The sequence below is a fragment of the Anabas testudineus genome, chromosome 11, assembly GCF_900324465.2.
Source record: "Anabas testudineus chromosome 11, fAnaTes1.2, whole genome shotgun sequence".
Taxonomy (NCBI): Eukaryota; Metazoa; Chordata; class Actinopteri; order Anabantiformes; family Anabantidae; genus Anabas; species Anabas testudineus.
Genome location: NC_046620.1, coordinates 19,139,434 through 19,158,621, shown reverse-complemented (window position 1 = coordinate 19,158,621; position 19,188 = coordinate 19,139,434). Strand labels below are relative to the sequence as shown.

Below are 19,188 nucleotides of genomic sequence, written 5' to 3'. Positions count from 1 at the left end.
AAAGCCAATGTGAGGCCCAGTGACGTGGCCACATAGCAACAACACAGTAATAACAGTTGTGTAGTTTCAGCAGTATCAGCACACAGTGAGTATCAGGACAGTGAGCTTAAAGCAACATGGGCAAACCTCCATCTGTTCGTGTCTGACCTTCAGAAACACAGTCAAGGTGTTCACCTGTGAGTCATCAGCTCCAGTGCAAAGATGAAACTATTTCACACACTGATTTTCCTACAGTCTAACGAGCAGCACATGTATAATACCATTACAACAAATCAGAATAATGTTTCCATTAATAAACGGATGAATAAGCAGTCTGGTCAGTTTAATGGTAATATTAGTGATTAGTAATAATAATATTAATGATATTAGTCCAACTGATCATAATTCTGTTTCTTATCTTTGATGGTTCCCATTCTGGCCTATTCAGTCATGAGTAGTAGATCAATACAACCCGTTCAATATTACTGCCCTGTGCTTCTTTAACCTGTTGGCAGTGACGCATATTACAACACTGAGGATCAAGAAAAACGAAATCAGTCTGCTGCGGATGTTCAGGAGCGTTCAGCTCTCAGACCACTGTTTTTCTTTTAGTTAACCTTCTGTTTTAAGACAGTGACAGCTACAATACGTATGGGTTACAGCTAACATTAATTACCTGTAGAACCTGCAACTGAGGACAAATCAGTGAGTGAGAGGATTCAATCAAACGACAGGTGACAAGGCGATTCCACCGCTGAATATTTGAACATGTTATTATGGTGCCCCCCTTTAGTGAGGGGATAATGGTACAGTCCAAACCTGAGCGCAGCGGCGACGAAACAAAACTGCGACATTTAGAGAGAATCACACAGGAAGTTACGACTACGACTTCAAAATAAAACACGAGGTTCAAAAAAGAGAACTCCTTTCCACACTGGCACTAAAACCAATGACAAGAACAATCACAACATTACCCAAACTCTTCTACTCCCAATATGACTAGTAGTACTACTTATAACATAGTAATAATAATATTAGATTGCTTTGTATATTCACTGAATGGATGTGTATTCAAGAGTATGTAAATTACACTCTTGGAGTGCATTGGATTATAAGTATGTTATTTCCAAGTAAAAAAGCAGAAAACCTAAACCTTATTGTATCATTATTACATGGTGATGTGGTTGCTGCTGGACTGATTTTGTTGTGGCGTGACTCATCAGCTAAAACAGAAAACAATTTCATCTGAAGGTGTTTAGTCATATATTAATATAAGTGATGGACTGTATTATATTTTTCTTCACTATTCATATCCTGGTACTTTTTTTTGGTTTTGTTTTTCTCGTCGATGTAGGAATCAATGCTACTTTGCCATCGTCTTCTCCTTTCTGAACAGATGTCGTGCTTTTACTTTGAAGGCCACATCCCCCGTCTTCCGGGGTGGTGTGCGCTACCTGCGTGCGTCTTGACGCTCCTCCCTGTTGCTGCTGGGAATGAGCGCCGCGTCCCTGTGGTCTCATCGCCGCTTCTCCGCTGCGCCGCGGGTCGAGAGGTGTCCGCTGTAATGAAGCCGCGCTCCGTGTCGCACCTGACGGACTCCCTGACGCTCCGCACCTTCACTTCCTCGTCGCTGCTGAAGATGGTGGCTGGCGGCTAGTCCCAACTTTGGACTCTTTGTCTTTTGCTTTTTTTTGCCCCCCCCCTCGGCGAAGCGCACTGAAATCAGTTGGTGAGTGTCACACACACACACACACACACACACACACGCACGCACATGCACACGCACGCACCGTCCGTCACCTGTCTTGCTCCACAGGTAGGACATGATTGTGGTTTCTGTTGCTGTGCGCCGACACATCCACAAACCTCCAACACGCACGGAGTGCTGGGGAAGATTAGAAGCGTGCTGGGAGGAATCAGTGAGCTCTGCTGGAGCCATTATCAGCACTGAAAACCGATCTTTAGAAAAATCCAAACAACAGGAGCTAAACCAAGAAATCATGTGATCGCCTTATCTGCAAACACCAAACCCAGCCTTTGACATCAGCCGTTACATTTTAACAGTACGATACGGCAGATGTTAGGAACAGGCTGGCAGCAGCCTACAGTCAACTCCAGCAGCCTACCTGTCACCTCCATATGATCTCACAGCACCCAGTGCATCAGCTGAATAGGAAAATGCAACTGACTGCTAAGAGACAGCTCCATGACAGCTGCACTGTCTGCTTTGGTTTATTACAGGATGCAGGAACTGTAACCTTCATATCAGCCTAGGCCCAGCATTAAGGTTTGACACGTTCAAGCTCCCAGCTAATGAGTTTTTTACTTCACATAGATATATAACAGGAATTGGATTAAAAGGCAGTTAAGGCCAAAGCTGACAATTGTTCTATGCCGGTGTTCTCAACATGATAAACATGGTGGCGAGCCCTTAAATATACATGTATATTAGTCGAGGGTGTTCCTGAAAAAGTACAGAACAGGGGTCACGTATGTAGTGGCTGTAACCTTTGTCTTCTCCAATGTGGCCTGTGATGAAAATGATACACAAAAAATGAAGCCTGGATCTGCTGAGGTCCCAGCAGCTGCTCCTTACTTTTAATATTCATTTTAGCTCCAAAGCACAATTTTTTCTTTTCACCCTATGTTAATTACATAACCATGAGGTCATATCTGAAGATCTGTCTCATTTCTCGGTGTTGATTTTAAGGCTGGTTACTGTGGTGTTTCACCTGTCACACAGTCAGAGTATTGCTGGAGAACTTTCCTTAGATATTTGGGTCTTGTGGTCCTGTGGGATTGTGTGTATGTCTTGGATTAAGGACAGTTCCAGCCTATCTGTCCCTCACTGCTCGTGCTAACTTTTCAGTGATTTCACTATCACTACAATAGCAGACCATTGCAATTATTAGAAAAGTAATTGCTTTAATAACATGACTGTTGGTTATGTCAGTAATGTTCAATATCAGTTAGGAAAACAAATCTAAATCTGCATGCAAAAAATAATATTACAGTATTATTATAATAATAAATATTACTTTAAAGCTGCATCAAATTATTTGTTGTCACATGGGGGCAGCATGACTGGCTTTAAAAACAGCTCTGGCAGTATCACCATAGATAGACGTTATGGAAAGTGTGTTACACATCTAATGTAATGAGCTGAATGTAACACACAACAGATTTATCTTAACAGAAAAACAGAACACTGTTGAGTGCGGAAAAATAATAAGCTAAAAGGGGCTAAAATCCTCCTAAAAATTAGTGGAATTGTGGAGTATACTAATTGTTTTATGTCAGTTTGTCACACCATGTGTGACTTTGCACATTACAAACAGTAAATTTATGGACTTTAAACAAAAAAGTCATATTTGGTGCGGTTTTACGTTATGTGAGTTCAAGCTTGGAATAAAACCAATCTGATCCGACCCAGGACTGAAAGTGGGCACCAGACATAACAACAGATGCATCTCTTATAGTAATAAACCTGGAATCTTCAAAGACTGGCAGTAGTTTTGTCATGCAAAGTAAAGATACATTGCTCATACAGTCGTCGCTGGCAGTCTCTTCTGCTATGTGAATCATCTGACTATCCTATCATCTGCTCCAGTTCTGCACCCTGATCTTTTTTAAAAACCAGGCTTCATGCCGCTGTGTGTTAACACAGACGATGGCAGACAGATGATGACATCGCGCCGTGTTCCTTCCTCCCACCCATTCTGATTGTGGAGTCCCAGAGGTGCCAGACGTGGCTGCTGCTCAGTCTTTTAGCAGTAACTAAACTAAACAGACAGAGTCAACTTTATCTTTATCAAGGAACAAAGGCTGCCACTGTAATCAGCAAACCAGTAACTGCTTTACCTATAATCTGAGCTGCTAGTGAGCATCTTATCTTAATCCCCTTATCGAACACTCATTAAAGAGCCAACACCGGCAGATGTACACAATGTGTATTCAGGTGAACTTAAACAAGTGCAAATCTGACCATGGTTTTTCGATTAGTGTTGACTCACGACAAATATCCGGTGTTGGACTGTTCACTGTAAAGACATTAGCTGTAGCTAGCAAGCTTTCTGTTTTCTGGACTAAAATTTAAATAAATATAGTTTTTTTGCAGAGGAAAACACAAACTGCCAAGCACTGCAGCTTGTGACCACTGACTTCAGACTCACAAAATCTCATCAGTTCATCTGTGAAGATTCTTAGTCATTCGGGTCATTATCCCAAAGCTGCCGTCCCGTAGCAAATGGACTCAGCTTCAAGTCGTTGAAGATGTTTCACCTCTCACCCAAAAGGCGTGGAGAAGCTGGCTCATTCTGTAATTCATTGTTGTTAACACTTTGATGGTCGCCCAACTCATATGTGTTGAGACCGGCTGAACAACAGTGAACTGCTTTGTAAGTTAGCGGTGGATTATGCATTAGGTCACCTCCTCGGTTGAGAGAGGCACATAGCTGTCAGAGAAGAGCTGACTGTCTTGTATTTGTGTCCCATGTATTTGTGCCAATTTTGAAGGAATTCCCTCAGAGTGTTCCTAAGATCACCTTTACAGGATGTTGTAAGTCAACTTAACGGAAATAGCCCCTTTTGAATCATCCATCTTCAGTCTTCAATCCTCTTTAAATTTAACTGCTCCTTGCAGCTTTCCCCACAGCTCACCTATGAAGAGAATAGGACTTAAGTGATTAGATATTTCAGTGACTCTCTGTTGGTTACAGCCCATCTAAAACAAACAAACCACAGTTGGTTAAAATAAAATGGGCTTTGTGGACAAACCACGTTTAAATCCCTTAAAGTCAAGTAGTGCTAGGCACTAATAATGACAGGTGGAGGGAACATGTGTTGTTGTGGATGTGCTTTCTGCCATAAAATAGCAATTGTAGTGTTGTAGTGTAGTGTTCAGTGCTTCTGAAAAGTGATAAAGATAAACGCCAAGTGTCACTTACAATTTTACCACCCAGTGGCCAATTTAATTCCAATTGATTAGGGGCCTCGCCACTTTTAGGATTGAAGCAGTAATTTGCTGGGCTAAATGCTAGACATTCATTATTTGTCTGTATTGACCAGTGACCTATACGAGTTAAGTCTGAGCTGATGCTCCTGTAAAGCCCACTGCCCTTTACTGTGACCTATATCTGGCTAGGAATACTTTTATCTGTCTGCCATTACAACATGCCACTCAATTCTGCTGCCACCTGGGTGTGGAGGACGTGTAAGACGCTGGACATGGTTCGCAGAGGTGTAGAGGACGGAGGATGTTAATAGGAACAGGAGGGACCTGTGTCCTCTAAGAAGCTGTGTTAGACTGTTCTGACCTCAACCCGTCTGTGCCCATTTTCACAGCAGCCCAGCCCGACTAGAGGCAAGGGGGTGGCGGCATAACTTAGTAGACCTACCACAGCATGCCTCTGACCAGCTCCAAGGGAAAAGACTGTGGTTCGCCAGTATCATCACTCCTGCTGACGGCCCCTTCATACTGATTAGATGGGAAGGGAACAGTAGGTGAGATGAGATTGTTCCTCTGTGGAGACAAAGGGTTTATTGTAATTCCCAAGGCATCCATTCACTCCACACATCAGTGACCTTTGCAGTGCGTCAGACCACACAATAAAATCAGCTGCTTCGTTTTTTGCCCCCGTGGAATGCCGTCTGCCCTAGAAACAGGCACAGCATCTCGAAACAGTTTGTCAAACATCAACCATGTGAAGAGCTCGTTCTGCTGATTGGCAAATGAAGAGGCTGAACAACACGAGAGGTGCTATTGCTGTTTGAATTAAGTTTCAATAGGCACCATCGAGCGCGGTTTTCGATGAAGATGCCTCTCTGCACCTGGCAGCTTAACACGTTTGCATCTTTAAATGTCAGAAAGAGAGCAATGTTTGAACCTTTTTATCAACTAGAAAATCTAAATAACACAGCATACACACCTTGTAGTGTAGATTCATCCTCTACAGAGTCTCAAAATAACCAGAATGGCCTCAGAAATTTAAAACTGCACTAAACATTTGTACATAGTCTTCTCATAGCTCTTTCACCATGACAATTTTACATTTCTTTTTAAGTATTTTTGTTGTGTTGTGTTGTATTTTTTAAGCAAAAATCCCAAATATTCTTTGGTGCTAGGTCTTATTTGAAATTAAACTAATATCCGTAGTCTTGAAATGTTGGTCAAACAACACAAGTAATTTGATACCAACACCTTTGGTAAAAGGAACTTATGATTTTTCTATTTTCCTATATTTCTGTTATGTTTTCACTATATTTTAAGGTTTGAATGATTTATCAATCGATGAGTCTGGGAGATTAATCCACAATGAAAGTACATGGTTGAAGCCCTAGATTCAATATATTCAGAGATGGGACGAGATGGGAACATCCATCGGATGTTGGATTAGTCGCCCTTGTATTTGGGTTTGTTCCTGGAGATAGTTGCCGTTCGGAGTCATCTCTTCTTGTGGAGAATGACGAGACGTCATGCATGACAGTGGTTTTTTATTGGGCAGCATCTCAGATTACCTATTGTCTCGGATGGAACTAGCTGGGATTTGTTTGGCTTCTGATCAGGGTCCTGGAAATCTCCTTGTGGATGTATTCCTGGCCAGCCCAACTGTGAGGACATATCCAGAGCAGAAGGAGCTGAAGCAAATGTCAAGGAAAAGGATGTCAGTCCCTGTCTGAAGTCTGTCTGTTGAGTTTGGATTTGTGTATAAATACGAGGATGGATAGATGAGTGGAAGTCCCTGATAGTTTGAAAGTGTTTTTTTACTAGTGAAGATGAAATCCTCATCTGTTGCGGCTCCCTCCTTTATCCCCATTGCTGAGTGCAGCTTTAATCACAAGCACAACACAAGAGCTTGACACTTCTGCTGATGCAGGATGGCAGAGTGTGTGTTGGCTTTTCAGAACGTGTGTGTGTGTGTGTTTGTGTGTTTCAGCCTGTGCCCCATTTGCCAAGGCTGTCAGAGAAATGCCAGAGGCCAGTGGGTGGTAGGCAGCGTGCAGGAGCAGCACGTGCAGCTGCAGCCACCTCAGCTGCTTCACTGACTACGTGATGGTCTAGCTTGGGAAGCACCTGGGGTGGATGAAGGCCTCAGTTACACTCTTCAAACCAACAGGCTTTGTGCTAAAATATTGATGTGATGGCAACACACACACACGCACGCAGGCCTCCTTGTGTCATGTATAGGGCACGCTGGACAGTAAGAGTAGATTTACTCTACTCATGTTGGCTTCTGAACAGCTCATACTAGTAAAGAACTAAAACATACTGAAACAATGCAAGTGACAAATGATTTTTATGAAAATGTTACATTTGTGTTTTTTAACATTTTGTGTTTTATCCAATTTATATGAAGAGAAATTGAGTATAGTTTTGTTTCAGGCTGCTGGTCAGACATGTACTATGGATGTAAAAACTATTATTGTTATTGTACTTTTTGTAAAAAAGTTCTATGGAGTCTGATTATCTAAACAGATTTACAACCTTTTGTAGATGATAGAAACCGGCGGTAATAATATTCTCAGGTAGTGGAAGCCACATTTATTGTAAAAATACTCTAGGTATCATGCCTGCGTGTGAATAATTGACTGATTTATGACTCAGAGAACAAGGGTAATTCTGGGTATAATTATTTTGTTCAGATTCAGCTTACACAGCCCGGAGAGATAGCTTACAGCTGCAACCAACTGAACACATCTATTACCGACCTTCTTATCGGTACACAAACTCATCATGTTGGCACCAGTATCAAAATTTTCAGACAAATAAGCTGCACTATAAACAATTTTTCAGGATATTCAATTAGTATTCTATGAAAGTATTAAGTTTTGCATACAAAAGATATTTAAAACTTCCTTGCTTCAAGCACTCAGCACTCCTAATAATAATAGTGCTATTAGATGCTTGCATTTAAGGTGTAATTAAATTAATTTCGATTAAGCCCTCTTAATATAGCTTACTTAATGATATGAATACGACATTTAATGTCACAAAAGTTCTATTGTATTTGTCAATGTGTCAGTTGTTCCTAGTCTTTTTTAAATTCATTCATTCATTATGTGTTACAGTCTCAATTATTAATAGTGCTCCAGAGATTTAATTTAGCTCTTTTATAACATTGGGGAACTTGCAACAGAATTTGATGCAGCCAACACAGAAATATCTTGCTCTTGGTTCCTCGTATTGGTCACCCTCCAGTAATGGTGATCCTACATGTCCCATAATAAAATTCAGTAGTGTCATTCTGTTAGACCTTCTCTTACTTGTTAACAGCAATGCTTAACAAACTCCACATGCCCAGTTGGAAACTCTGGCTTTCCTTTATGAATGTGCAGTCTCCACACCCAAGCTGAGATAACCCTGATTGACATTACTGGGTTTGTTTTCTGTGACTTAACAAGCTCCTTCCCGAGCCCAAGAAAGGCAAGTTTACAGTACTACTACTACTACTACTACTACTACTACTACTGCTGCTGCTGTGGACAAGTAGTCTGATTTGCATTCAGAAAATCAATGAATTTCCTCTATAAAGTTCAGTGATCGAACCAAACACAAAAGTCAGAGGCCAGCAATCTATCTCAGTCTAATTAGTCTCACAGCATAGAGATGTGTCAATGTGGCAACGCTGGTGCCGCATGTGCTGCTACCACCAGGCAAAAATAGGGCATTGTTATTGTAGGGGTTAGGACAAGGTCATTTTCCCATGTTTGACCTTTCTTATGGGGCCCACTTGTGCATGGTCAGAATTAGTGAAGAATCAGTGCCCCGTAACAGTCTGTTCTTGTTCAATGTGTTCTGTTGTGCAAATCATCCAGGAGGCTTCTGCCAGCGCTGCCTGACAGCTATTCTTTGCAGCTCTCTGTCAAGTGTGCTAATTGCTGTAAATAGCTGGGTACTCTGTTGTTGTGATTGACCCTTATGAAAAGCTGCTCAATCTGTCTCATATTTGGCAAGATGGAGGCCACTTTGTCGGCCTAATTTCCTGTAATGGCTTGTTGCTATTGGCTATTAAATGCAGTTAATTACAGAGAGGGTGGTTTGCTTTTAGGTGCTATTTGAAGCACTGCAACAAGAGGTGCTCTTTGGACCTGTGTAGTGTGTACTTAACAGTATAGCTGAATGACATCAGTGAGTGATTGTAATTTTTTTTTTTGCATTGGGACAATGTTCTTAAATTGACTTTCATAGTGAGTTTGAACAGAATGAGGTTATGTAAAATGTAAAATCGATTCTCCTTGTCTTGTTTTGTATATTAGAATAAAAAAAACATTTAACTGATTTAACCCCCAATAAGTAGCTTTTGAATCAATGAGTTTTCCAGTGCACACAGAAGTAAAGAACACCAATTAAACAAACTATTTAGGTTGGAATACCCCTTTAAATGTGTTAAATAGCATTAGCCCCTTAAGGGTGGAGGATGAAGTCCTGAGCTGAGCAAACACAGTTTTGTTGAAGCCCTAGGTGTTCTTCTTTCCCAAATTTATGGATTTATGAATTTATTTAAAAACATGGCATAAGACATAGAACATAACTATTACAAGTTAGCTGGCTTTGCAGTGTGTTCATGTACCACTGTCAGCTTGTCTAAGTGTGTCTAAGAGCAAATGCATTTTTAGCCAACACTTGCTCATGATTTTTAGCTTTGGAAAGGCCTTAAATGGCACCATACTGAAAACATTATCCTTAGCAATATCTCTCTGACTAAAGGACCGTTTGCAGAGCTTTGGCGTGTGAAATAATTTAAGGATTGGAAAACTGCTCAAAGGGTTTCAGTTGAATGATTCCCCAAGAATTAATTGGATGGGAAGCATAATTTAGACCTTCACCAGACCCTAAACGTGATAAGATGGATAGTAATAATGTTCAGAAAATATCTATACATCTGATTTTGTGAACATCACAGGAGCAACTGTTGATCTGTTAGTAGGGCAGATGGTGGATCGACTCCTACCCACATGTCTAAGTGTCGCTGGACAAGACACTGAACCCCCGATACCTTAGTGCTTTCAATGCAGCTCTCCTCTAGAATTTCCCTAAGGGGATTAAGAAAGTGTCATTATCACATTAACTGGCTGATTTCTAATAACAGACCTAGAAATGTCTTTTATTTTCGAGACATTCTAGTTAACACTGTACGTGTCCAGACCTGTCTCTAAGTATAAGTCTGCGTTGATGTCTTTTTGTCTGCGACTACTAGCTTCTGATACATGAAAGCAAGCAGGCAGCCATACTAAGAAGGAGGGCTGCGCAGATCAGCGGAAAAGACGGCAAGATCTGCCCGGGATGTTTTTGAATCTAAGGGGGGCTGTGATCACGCTGTCTCATTAGATCAGTCTCACCTCTCTGCTTCTCTCTATCGCTCTGCTGCTGCTCAGGAAGAAATACACAGCTTTTGAAAATCAACTGCTGATATCTGAGTCGTGCTTCACTTTCCAGCTTTTGTTCATATGCATGACCTTCTGTGCATCTGTTAATTTCCTTTCTTGACATTATTTCTCAGTTACCCCATATATCTCCTGTCTTTTGTCTATGAAACCTGATTTTATAAAGATGTTTTTAAATGATACTTACATACCACATTCTTTACCATTTTGTATCGTGTTTCTGAATTATTTTCAATGCTTATATGTATAGCAGCAATCTAGTAACTGAATGTTAAAATAATAGAAATAAGCAAGGCCAGTGCAGCATAAAGATAGTCTGTGTCTTCCTTGGCTACCCTCCTCCACTATATAGCTGCCTTTATAACAATGGTGCAGTTTCCATGGCAGCTAGAGCATGTTAAGCTTTAGGATGATAGTGAAAAAGTGGGGAGAATGACTGGGAATAATCACAGGGTATGAGACACTAAAAATAGCGAGGGACTTAATCCCAGGCATTATTTATTCATCTAAAACTTCTTGTGTCTGCGCCAGCTGTGTTAACATCATTTCTTCTGCAGTTCCTTGTGAGGCAAGCAGGCAATTTTTTGGCCTAAACCCCCACAGTCTCCTTGACTGACTAATACCAGGGATACAGCACAAAGACAGCACACTCTGGGTGGACATACTGTATAGGGGTTGGATTTAGTATGATGCGGCTGGTGAAGGAAAGTAATCTACTGCTTTTCTCGCTTCCTCGTTCCTTGAGCAGGAAAATGTGTTAGAGAGTGAAAGAGCATGAAAACATCTACTGTTACGACTTGTCCATTTGGAGTTAAAGATTTTTCTAAATGATGCCATAAATGATGAGAAAATGTGATGATGTTAAACTGAACCAGTGCCACTTACTGTTGTCAATGCACTGATTTGTAACTTACAGACTATATTAAGCTGTAATCTGTGCTGTGACTGTGGCTGCTTCTGTCTGGCTTTCACACTGTGAGTGTTAGACTGATGAGAAGCAGAATAGAGGTCAGCCTCAGGCAGCAGGCAGGGCCAGGCTGCTTGGCTCAGAGAACTGATATCTATCATTGTCTCTTTTTTGAAGAGAAGAAAGCTTTGACAGATACGGCGTACTTGTGCTGATATTTTTATAACTGCCTAGGCTCACATTTTGTGCTAGCATTTTATTTATTGAACATTTATGACCATTTAATATGACCATAAAACCAATTCCGAACTGTACTAGCTCAATGGTTAATGATCTTTTTGAAGAAAACTAATAAAAAAGACATAATTTCCTGTCACCATCTTTGTTATGCTTCAAAGTGGCCATGAAAAAAAGTATCTAACAGGAGACGGGATGGTTGGTACATGGGACATCAATACTATAGTTTTTAGTGCAGGCCAACCCTTTTAAATATTCGACATGTGTTCTGGACAAAAAGTTGTTGATTTTAATGATAGTTTTACAAAATTAGTGCTAAACAATTTGTACAAAATACATAGTGAAAAATCATCTCTTTGACATCAGTACTACAATCATTGCATTGTTGTGAAACCAGCACTTGGTGAACGATATCCTAGCCAAATTATTACATGTTCTTAGACTTTTGGTGTTATTACAAATGATTGAGCACTGTTGCTGCTCTACACTGAGTAATTAGGTGGTAGAAGTCTGAATGATATTCAACCCACTGTGATCCCAATGTGAAAGTGAAAGATATTCCTGGTGTTTTAGTTCAATGCTGAGTTTAAGGGTTGATCTGAGAAGTCTCTAGTCATGTTCCACAAGCCTTTGTCATGGCTGCTTCTTGAATGGGGTCAGCTTAGACACTTTCTACCAACAACAGTGAGGCAGTATATCTGTGTTGGTTGCCTGGCTGCACAGAGTCCCAATTATTGAGCCCTCAGCATCTCTTTCTGTTTGCGGTTTTCTTTCTCTTACTCTGTCCATGGTGCTGAAAGCCTTCATTCACTGTCAGTAAAAATGTTAAGAAAAGCTTTGCTGCTGAGGGACCTTGGACTTGTATTTCCATTTAGAATAACTGGCGTGCTCTCAAAAAGCCAGCAAGGTTTCTTCTGAAAAGAGCTGCTCTCACCAGCATTGAGAACATTGTGAGGTTTGATCTGACACAATACCCTGTGCTATTGTAGTCCTAACAGTGGTCCTAACAGCACACAGTAAAATTACCCTTCGACATTGAATGTGGTGTTCTGTGGAAGTTCAGTGAGACCACACGCCTGCACTGATGAACACAGAGGAGACGACATGGGTGAAAGGCTTTTTTAATTTCCACAAGAGATGAGAGGATAATTTTAGCTGCACCATTATTTACACAGTGGCCCCGCAACATGGAGGAGCTTTCAAGTACATGTGGTATAATTTGTTGCTAAATTATAGAGGTCACTGTGTTTAGAAATAGCAAATAGCAGGTAGCAATTTGCAGCATTAATGAGCTCCTATTTAACTGCAGAGCTGTCACGTTTGCAGTTTTAAAAGAAAAAATAAAGATAGCTCTTTTTTTTTTTACATCTTTACTTGTTTTAACGTCTCCACTCCCCGTCTGTAAACAACCCTTGACCTCAGCCCCTCTGTGAAACTTTCATAACTCAACCTTGTTGCGTAACTTACCTGCGGCTTGTTCCCGTGTCAGACTGAGCCAGCTCGGGCATCATAGTATCTAGGTCAATTTTCTTGACAAGATAATCCCATTTAGACTGTTGTTGGATTATCGGCTAAAATAAACCTGTTCAGATGATGGGTCGCTGTCACATGGGTTAAGTGCCTAATCCGATGTCTAAATTACAATTACCAAACCCATGTTCTAATTAGGACTGGTCCAGTGTAGCTGTGCCAAGGCTGTTATTGACACTGATATTTTGGGATTTAAGCCACAGAAAGCTTTGAACTTGTTAATAATTATCTAAAAAGTGCAAAAAAAGACCATTTTTTTTGCTGCAGAACAGCTTTGATAAGATGACTGAGGCAGCACCTACTGCAGCTTTTACAGACTAAAATCCTAAAGCTCTGGAGGAAAATCCTCTCACTTCATACTTGAAGCTGCCACATCCGCAGTGGCTGATTGTGGCTGGTATGTGGTATTAGATAAAAGGTCAGTATACCGTAGACCTGACATTACAGCAAGTCAATATATCAGCCAAGTTTTAATTGATCAGATTAATAGTAAAAGCCTTTTAGCTTCACAAGCCTGCCAGACGAGTGGACAAGCTTCGCAAAAATTCTTTCTGCTGCTTGACCTGATTAAACTTCTGTTTCCTGACTTTTAGTTGAATCATGGCCTTAGATTCAGGACAAAGAGCAGCTTTGATATGTGGGGCCTGAGAGGGAAACAATGTTCTGAATTCCCTGGACACCTACAGTACAGTCCTACTGATATTGTGACTACAGAGCAGCAACACAACACTTTAATTCATAGACCTAAAGAGCACTGGAGTGGTTTTATCATTCAGGATACAATGCAATAGTTTTAAAAAGCCCAAAGCTATTCTAGCATAGAATTCAGCTTGAAAACATACCTAAATGCAGGGGGTAATGGCTCGCCTATTATCATCATCATCATTATCATTGTCTGTGAACATTAACAGGCCAGAAAACTGACAATACCTCCATCACTAGCAGTTCAAATAGCCTACATAAAATAGATTTATGCTAAAATTGATTAATATAATGTATCTTAAAGGTATATATTGTGTGTTTAGAATGAAGTTCACCTGCATGGATTGTATGTTGTAACAACTAAAAATATGCAAGTATGTAGCCAAACAAGTTAACTAAGCTGGTTAGCTAATTAACTTATGACAAAATGCAGAAAAACATTCTTGTTTTCCCAGAGTTAGCAAATAAAAGGGTAAGGGGAAGGGGAAGTTACCTAGGTTAAAAATCAAGAAATTAAAGTACAATAAAAAATGTCGTACTAATAATAATGATCATACATCATTTTAACTCAATATCCAAAATGCTGCCAATAACTCCAGCCATATTTTCATAAGGGTGTGTAAGAGGCACAGGATTAAATGAGCAAAGGCAGTCTGACATCAATAATTAATTATTACATTCATTATCAACAAAGCCACAGAAAACTGCATTTTATACAGTTTACAATGCCCTGACCAGAGCAGTTATTCCTCTCTTGTGCAAAGTCATAAGATGAGTTATCAACATGTGATTATGTAATAGTGTTACAGGAAATATGTTTATACTCACTGGATTATTAAAAGAAATAGGCCACAAAGCATGACTGTGGCTTATACACTAGGAGCTCAATGGCTAAGATACAAGAGTGCTTAAGGCTAACAGATGGCCAACCTGGGTCCCTTTTTCTGGAGATCTAGATTGTGAGTGTGTGTGTGTGTGTGCAAGTTTAGAGCTGCGTGCACACACTAACTCACATGTCATTCCTTTGTTGAAACAGAGCGATGGGAAAAGGGATTTTCTCCATGTTCCACAGAATGGTTTGGTTAACACAACAAAGGACGGAGATTAGGAAGAGAAAGTGAGATAGTGAGAGAATGGATTCAGGTTATATGTTTACCTGCCAGTGGTGCTTTTCTGTATTGTTGCCATAGCAACAGGGGCTTGCTGTATTTCTGTATGTGTGTGTGTGTGTGTGTGTGTGTGTGTGTGTGTGTTTTGCTTGTGTGTGACAAGGGATGTAATTCTGCCTGTCACCAGTGTAGCCTGGAGCTGACTTCCCAGCTGCTGGTTGCCATGAGACCAGACAGACACATCCTCTGCTTCAGTGACAAATCTTTTTCCCTTGACGCTTAATTTAGTGAACACAAAATAATTTGTGTTCAGAGATATGTCAAGATAAATGGTGGCAAATGGGCTGTATATTACTAAATTTAAAAATTTTTAGACATGATGTCATAAAAATTACCACAATAAGCATCAGCTTATAGGGAAAAATAACAGGTTGAATGTATAATTTTAAGAGCTTACTAGGATTTCTCATGCATGCTAACAAAAACAGTGTTAATGGTTAAGCATTAAGGCAACTTGTAAAAATATGTAATTTACCTAGATAGCAAATGAAGATTTTCAGGGATGACCTCACTCTACATTAAAATGTATTAATAATTATTCTAATAATGAAAACATATAAACATAAAACATATTTTAATCATGCTTTATTTAATAATAATAACAATAATACAATTGATTTATGGACTCCTTTCATGAAACTCAAGGTCACTGTACAGATAAAAGCAAAAATTACAATAACGGCATAAATTAAATATCAAAAGTTATTACCAAAATTATTAAATCATCAGAGGACAAAAAAATAAGAAAAAGAAAGAAACATTACAACAAACATTCAAATCAGCAGAGCAGCTGCAGCCATTAGTGGCAGCATTCACTCATAACCTAGATTGTCATTGTCATCATAATTTAATAATGTTTCCATCGCATGTTCACATTTTTAAAATCTGGGGGAAAGGTAACATTATTCTCTGCACTTCTTTTATTGTAGAGGGGTCCTGAGATGACTGAAGTAGAGCCAGTGTTGGACTTTGCCTCCTCGGGGCGTTCAGGGAGGCGAAACGCCCTCCCTGATATTTTAGGGTCTCCAGCGGGCATAAACCCTGGCGACCTGCCGCTTAAACTGGCTGAGCTGTCCGTCAAAGGTAAAGCACACAAGTTAACTTTTTTTTATTTATTATTATATTTACTTTGTAAGTAAAACTGTTATCAGCCTGCGAGTTTAATTTGAAGTGAAAAGTGCAAGTACTGTTTAAAATCCATCAGTTTTCTCACAGCTCCTTCCAGTTTTTGACTATATTCTAACTAAAGACACAAACACAAACAGTGGTTTCTTGGCAGCTCCTCTTCCACTAAGACTGTTCCTGATCAAGCTTCTTCCGATTGTGGAGGGATCAACTCTGCATTCAGATGAAGCTGTCTCATGCCAGGTCCTTGCTGGACTTATTGCAGTCTCTTAAAGAAGAAACTCTAAAAAAAAAAAAACTTCTTATCGGATTTGATATGTCTTCTACTACCTCTCAGTGTTCCTGTAATAAAATACCTCTAGTGTAGAGATCAGACTCAATATTTGTCAGTTTACCACACAGAAGGTGTTTTTATTCTAATATTTTTGTTTTTCTTTTATTCACATTTACATTTAGCAGACATTTTTATCCAAAGCAACTTACAAGGTACAGGGCAAAGTCAGGGTAAGTGTACGGAGTTCTTCACTCCACAGCTGTTTGTATTCTAATAAAGAGACTAAGAAATAAACAGATACATGGTCGTAGTAGCATTGCCAAAACAACAAATCTTATGGTCTCTAAAGACTTAAGCTTTCCTTTTTTTAGTGACAAATGCAGACTACTGCCACCTGTTGGTATGGAGTTACTTCCTCTCATGCAGGTGCACAACATATTGTGTTGCTGGCTGTTGGGCATAGGCTTTCTTGTGCTTTTGTATGTGCGTGTGTGTGTCTGTGTGTGTGTCTCTTTTTGACCCAGACAAAGGCAATGTGAGGTGATGCAGCAGTCTGACTGTGGTATTGTTCAACAAAAGCCTCTGGCACTCTGAGGCTCTCTTTTTCTCTTGAAAGAAACTGCAACATAATTCATAGTGTGTCTTCTTGGGTTTGTGCTCAGATGGTCCGGGAGGGGCTCAGTCACCCACGGCAGAGGAGCCTCCAGCACCACCCGAGAGCTCAGAGGACAACGTAGGATCATAGGGACTCGTTAATTTAACTACCTGGAGACCTGCACAGATAACCTGAGAGACGGGACGAGGAGCAAGATAGAGGGCGACCTATGGGAGAAAGAGTGATGATCTGTGGAGAGTCAGTCTGTTTGCGGAGCAGCTGAGCCACACAGGGAGGTGACGGACCAACTCCCCAAGGCTTGGAGCCTGGGGCTTAGGACTGTTTAACACTCAGCACTATCTGAAAAGAGTCAGATATCACTTAGTTATGAGCCACTGAGTGTGTGTGAGTTATACGCTCACTGCGGACACTGCACTACAAATGACAAGGGACCACAACAGATTGTATTTTTGTATGATTTATTTTAAACTGAAGAAAAACTGCAACACTTGTGTGGAACTGTAATGCTTGCATTTCCTGCTGATTTTTCTTTTATAGTGATCAGTGTTATTTAACATTAACAATAGCAGGAGGAGGTTGATAGCAAGCTGCTGTGGCTCCAGGTTTTTTAGGATGCAGGATGGTACATCTGACATAAGGAAAGAAAAGTAGATTGAAGAAAACTGGGAACTTTTTGTGTCGTCTTGCTCACATATGCATTTACACTAAATGTGTTGAACTACTGTATGTTTTCAAATATGAGGCTGTTTTACAGTACTGTATATCTACGTTGTAAATGTACAGTTTTTACCCCTAAAACCCAGACTGTTTTAATCCTTGCAACCACCACCGGGAACTGATTCCATTTTTTAGATGTCCATGTGGTGCAAGATACCAATGTGGATGAGCCGTCCATTCTTTGAGACTTTCCTTTAGATAATAGTGTCCCACTGCCGACAACGTACACGCTGCTTCATTGTAATATTGAGATTTCCTTTTAGAGTCTCTTCATTTCCCAAAATGTGCCTAGTGGCAGTTTACAACTGAAAATGTGTGTTGTGCTCTTTCTCTGTGAAGTACTGTTATCCTCTATTTGGGGCTACTGATATTTCCTCAGTTTTAGTAGGAGGTATCATAACACATCTTTACTGGTTGAACTGTAAATGGATGAAAAACCACTTTTATAACATTTGCAAACCCCACAGTCCGTCTGAAGAATCGTTCAGTTTTGCATAAACTTCAACAGGGCTTTTTGTTTTATTTTATTTTATTTTATTTTATTCTTTGGAGTAGTGTGCACGTGCTTATTATATCAGCATATGCACGCTTCCTGGGCACGGGAGCAAGCATCAAGCAACACCACCGCCACAATGTGTTTCGAGCGCCGAAAATGGCATCGCACTCGCCTTCTGCCTCTCCACACGGAGAAGAGTCTGTTCACACTCATCAACACATAAGCAGAGCTGTGAATAGGGCGCAAGACAGGAAGCGAGAAACACAGCTAGAGTCCAGTTTGTCAGATATCCGCTCACTGCTACTGCATATATACTGTGTTGTAGTATGATCCATGTGTCGAACATGCTACCTGTTTGATTACCAGACTTTTCTTCACATACTGTACCCACAAACAAACAGTGTTCTGTATTTGTCTCTATATGACGATGTGTTGCCCGTGGCGGTGTCTTTATGTGGATGTGTTTTACCAATGCAACAATGAAAGCCCAGTGTGCTGCTGCCCAGCCTCTGGTTTTGATGCTGTACACTACTAAAGCTAATGAGACAGTGTTCATGTTCTATCTGAAGATGTGCGATGAGCAACACTTTACGGGGGTTGATGAATCAGAAGTGTATTTTATAGTGTCCTGATCTCTAAGTGGTGCATATATTTTACATAGCTGGATTGAATCCCTTATGTTGATTCTATCTGCTGGTGAAAATTGCCATATTAAACCCACGAGCTTTACATATACAGCTGTGTGTTAACTAGTGTCATTTCTATGCATAGACCACAATCCCGCTGCTTGGATTTTATATTTTGGCATATTTCATGTTAGAAATAATTTAATCTATCTATGCTACTTTATTTTACTTTACTTACAGCTACAGTATGTTACTTTACTTTACTTTACTTACAGCTACAGTATGTTACTTTACTTTACTTTACTTACAGCTACAGTATGTTACTTTACTTTACTTTATTTTACTTTACTTACAGCTACATTATGTTACTTTACTTTACTTTATTTTACTTTACTTACAGCTACAGTATCTTACTTTACTTTACTTT

The 19,188-nt window shown here is 40.1% G+C and overlaps 1 protein-coding gene across 1 annotated transcript; it reads left to right on the top strand.

Moving 5' to 3' along the window:
- Positions 1–1,472: 1,472 nt before the first annotated feature.
- Positions 1,473–18,870, top strand: pkib (protein kinase (cAMP-dependent, catalytic) inhibitor beta). The gene is made up of 3 exons (XM_026348624.2): positions 1,473–1,708; positions 15,837–15,990; positions 16,969–18,870. The coding sequence occupies exons 2-3, from the start codon at positions 15,849–15,851 to the stop codon at positions 17,049–17,051; spliced, it is 225 nt and encodes a 74-aa protein (XP_026204409.1). The 5' UTR covers positions 1,473–1,708; positions 15,837–15,848; the 3' UTR covers positions 17,052–18,870.
- The last annotated feature ends 318 nt before the right edge of the window (positions 18,871–19,188 follow it).

Excerpts from the sequence above, each read along its gene's own strand:
- pkib (XM_026348624.2), top strand. The coding sequence starts at position 15,849 with ATGACTGAAGTAGAGCCAGTGTTGGACTTTGCCTCCTCGGGGCGTTCA. Across the intron at positions 15,991-16,968 it reads GGCTGAGCTGTCCGTCAAAG|ATGGTCCGGGAGGGGCTCAG; the intron begins GTAAAGCACACA and ends GTTTGTGCTCAG.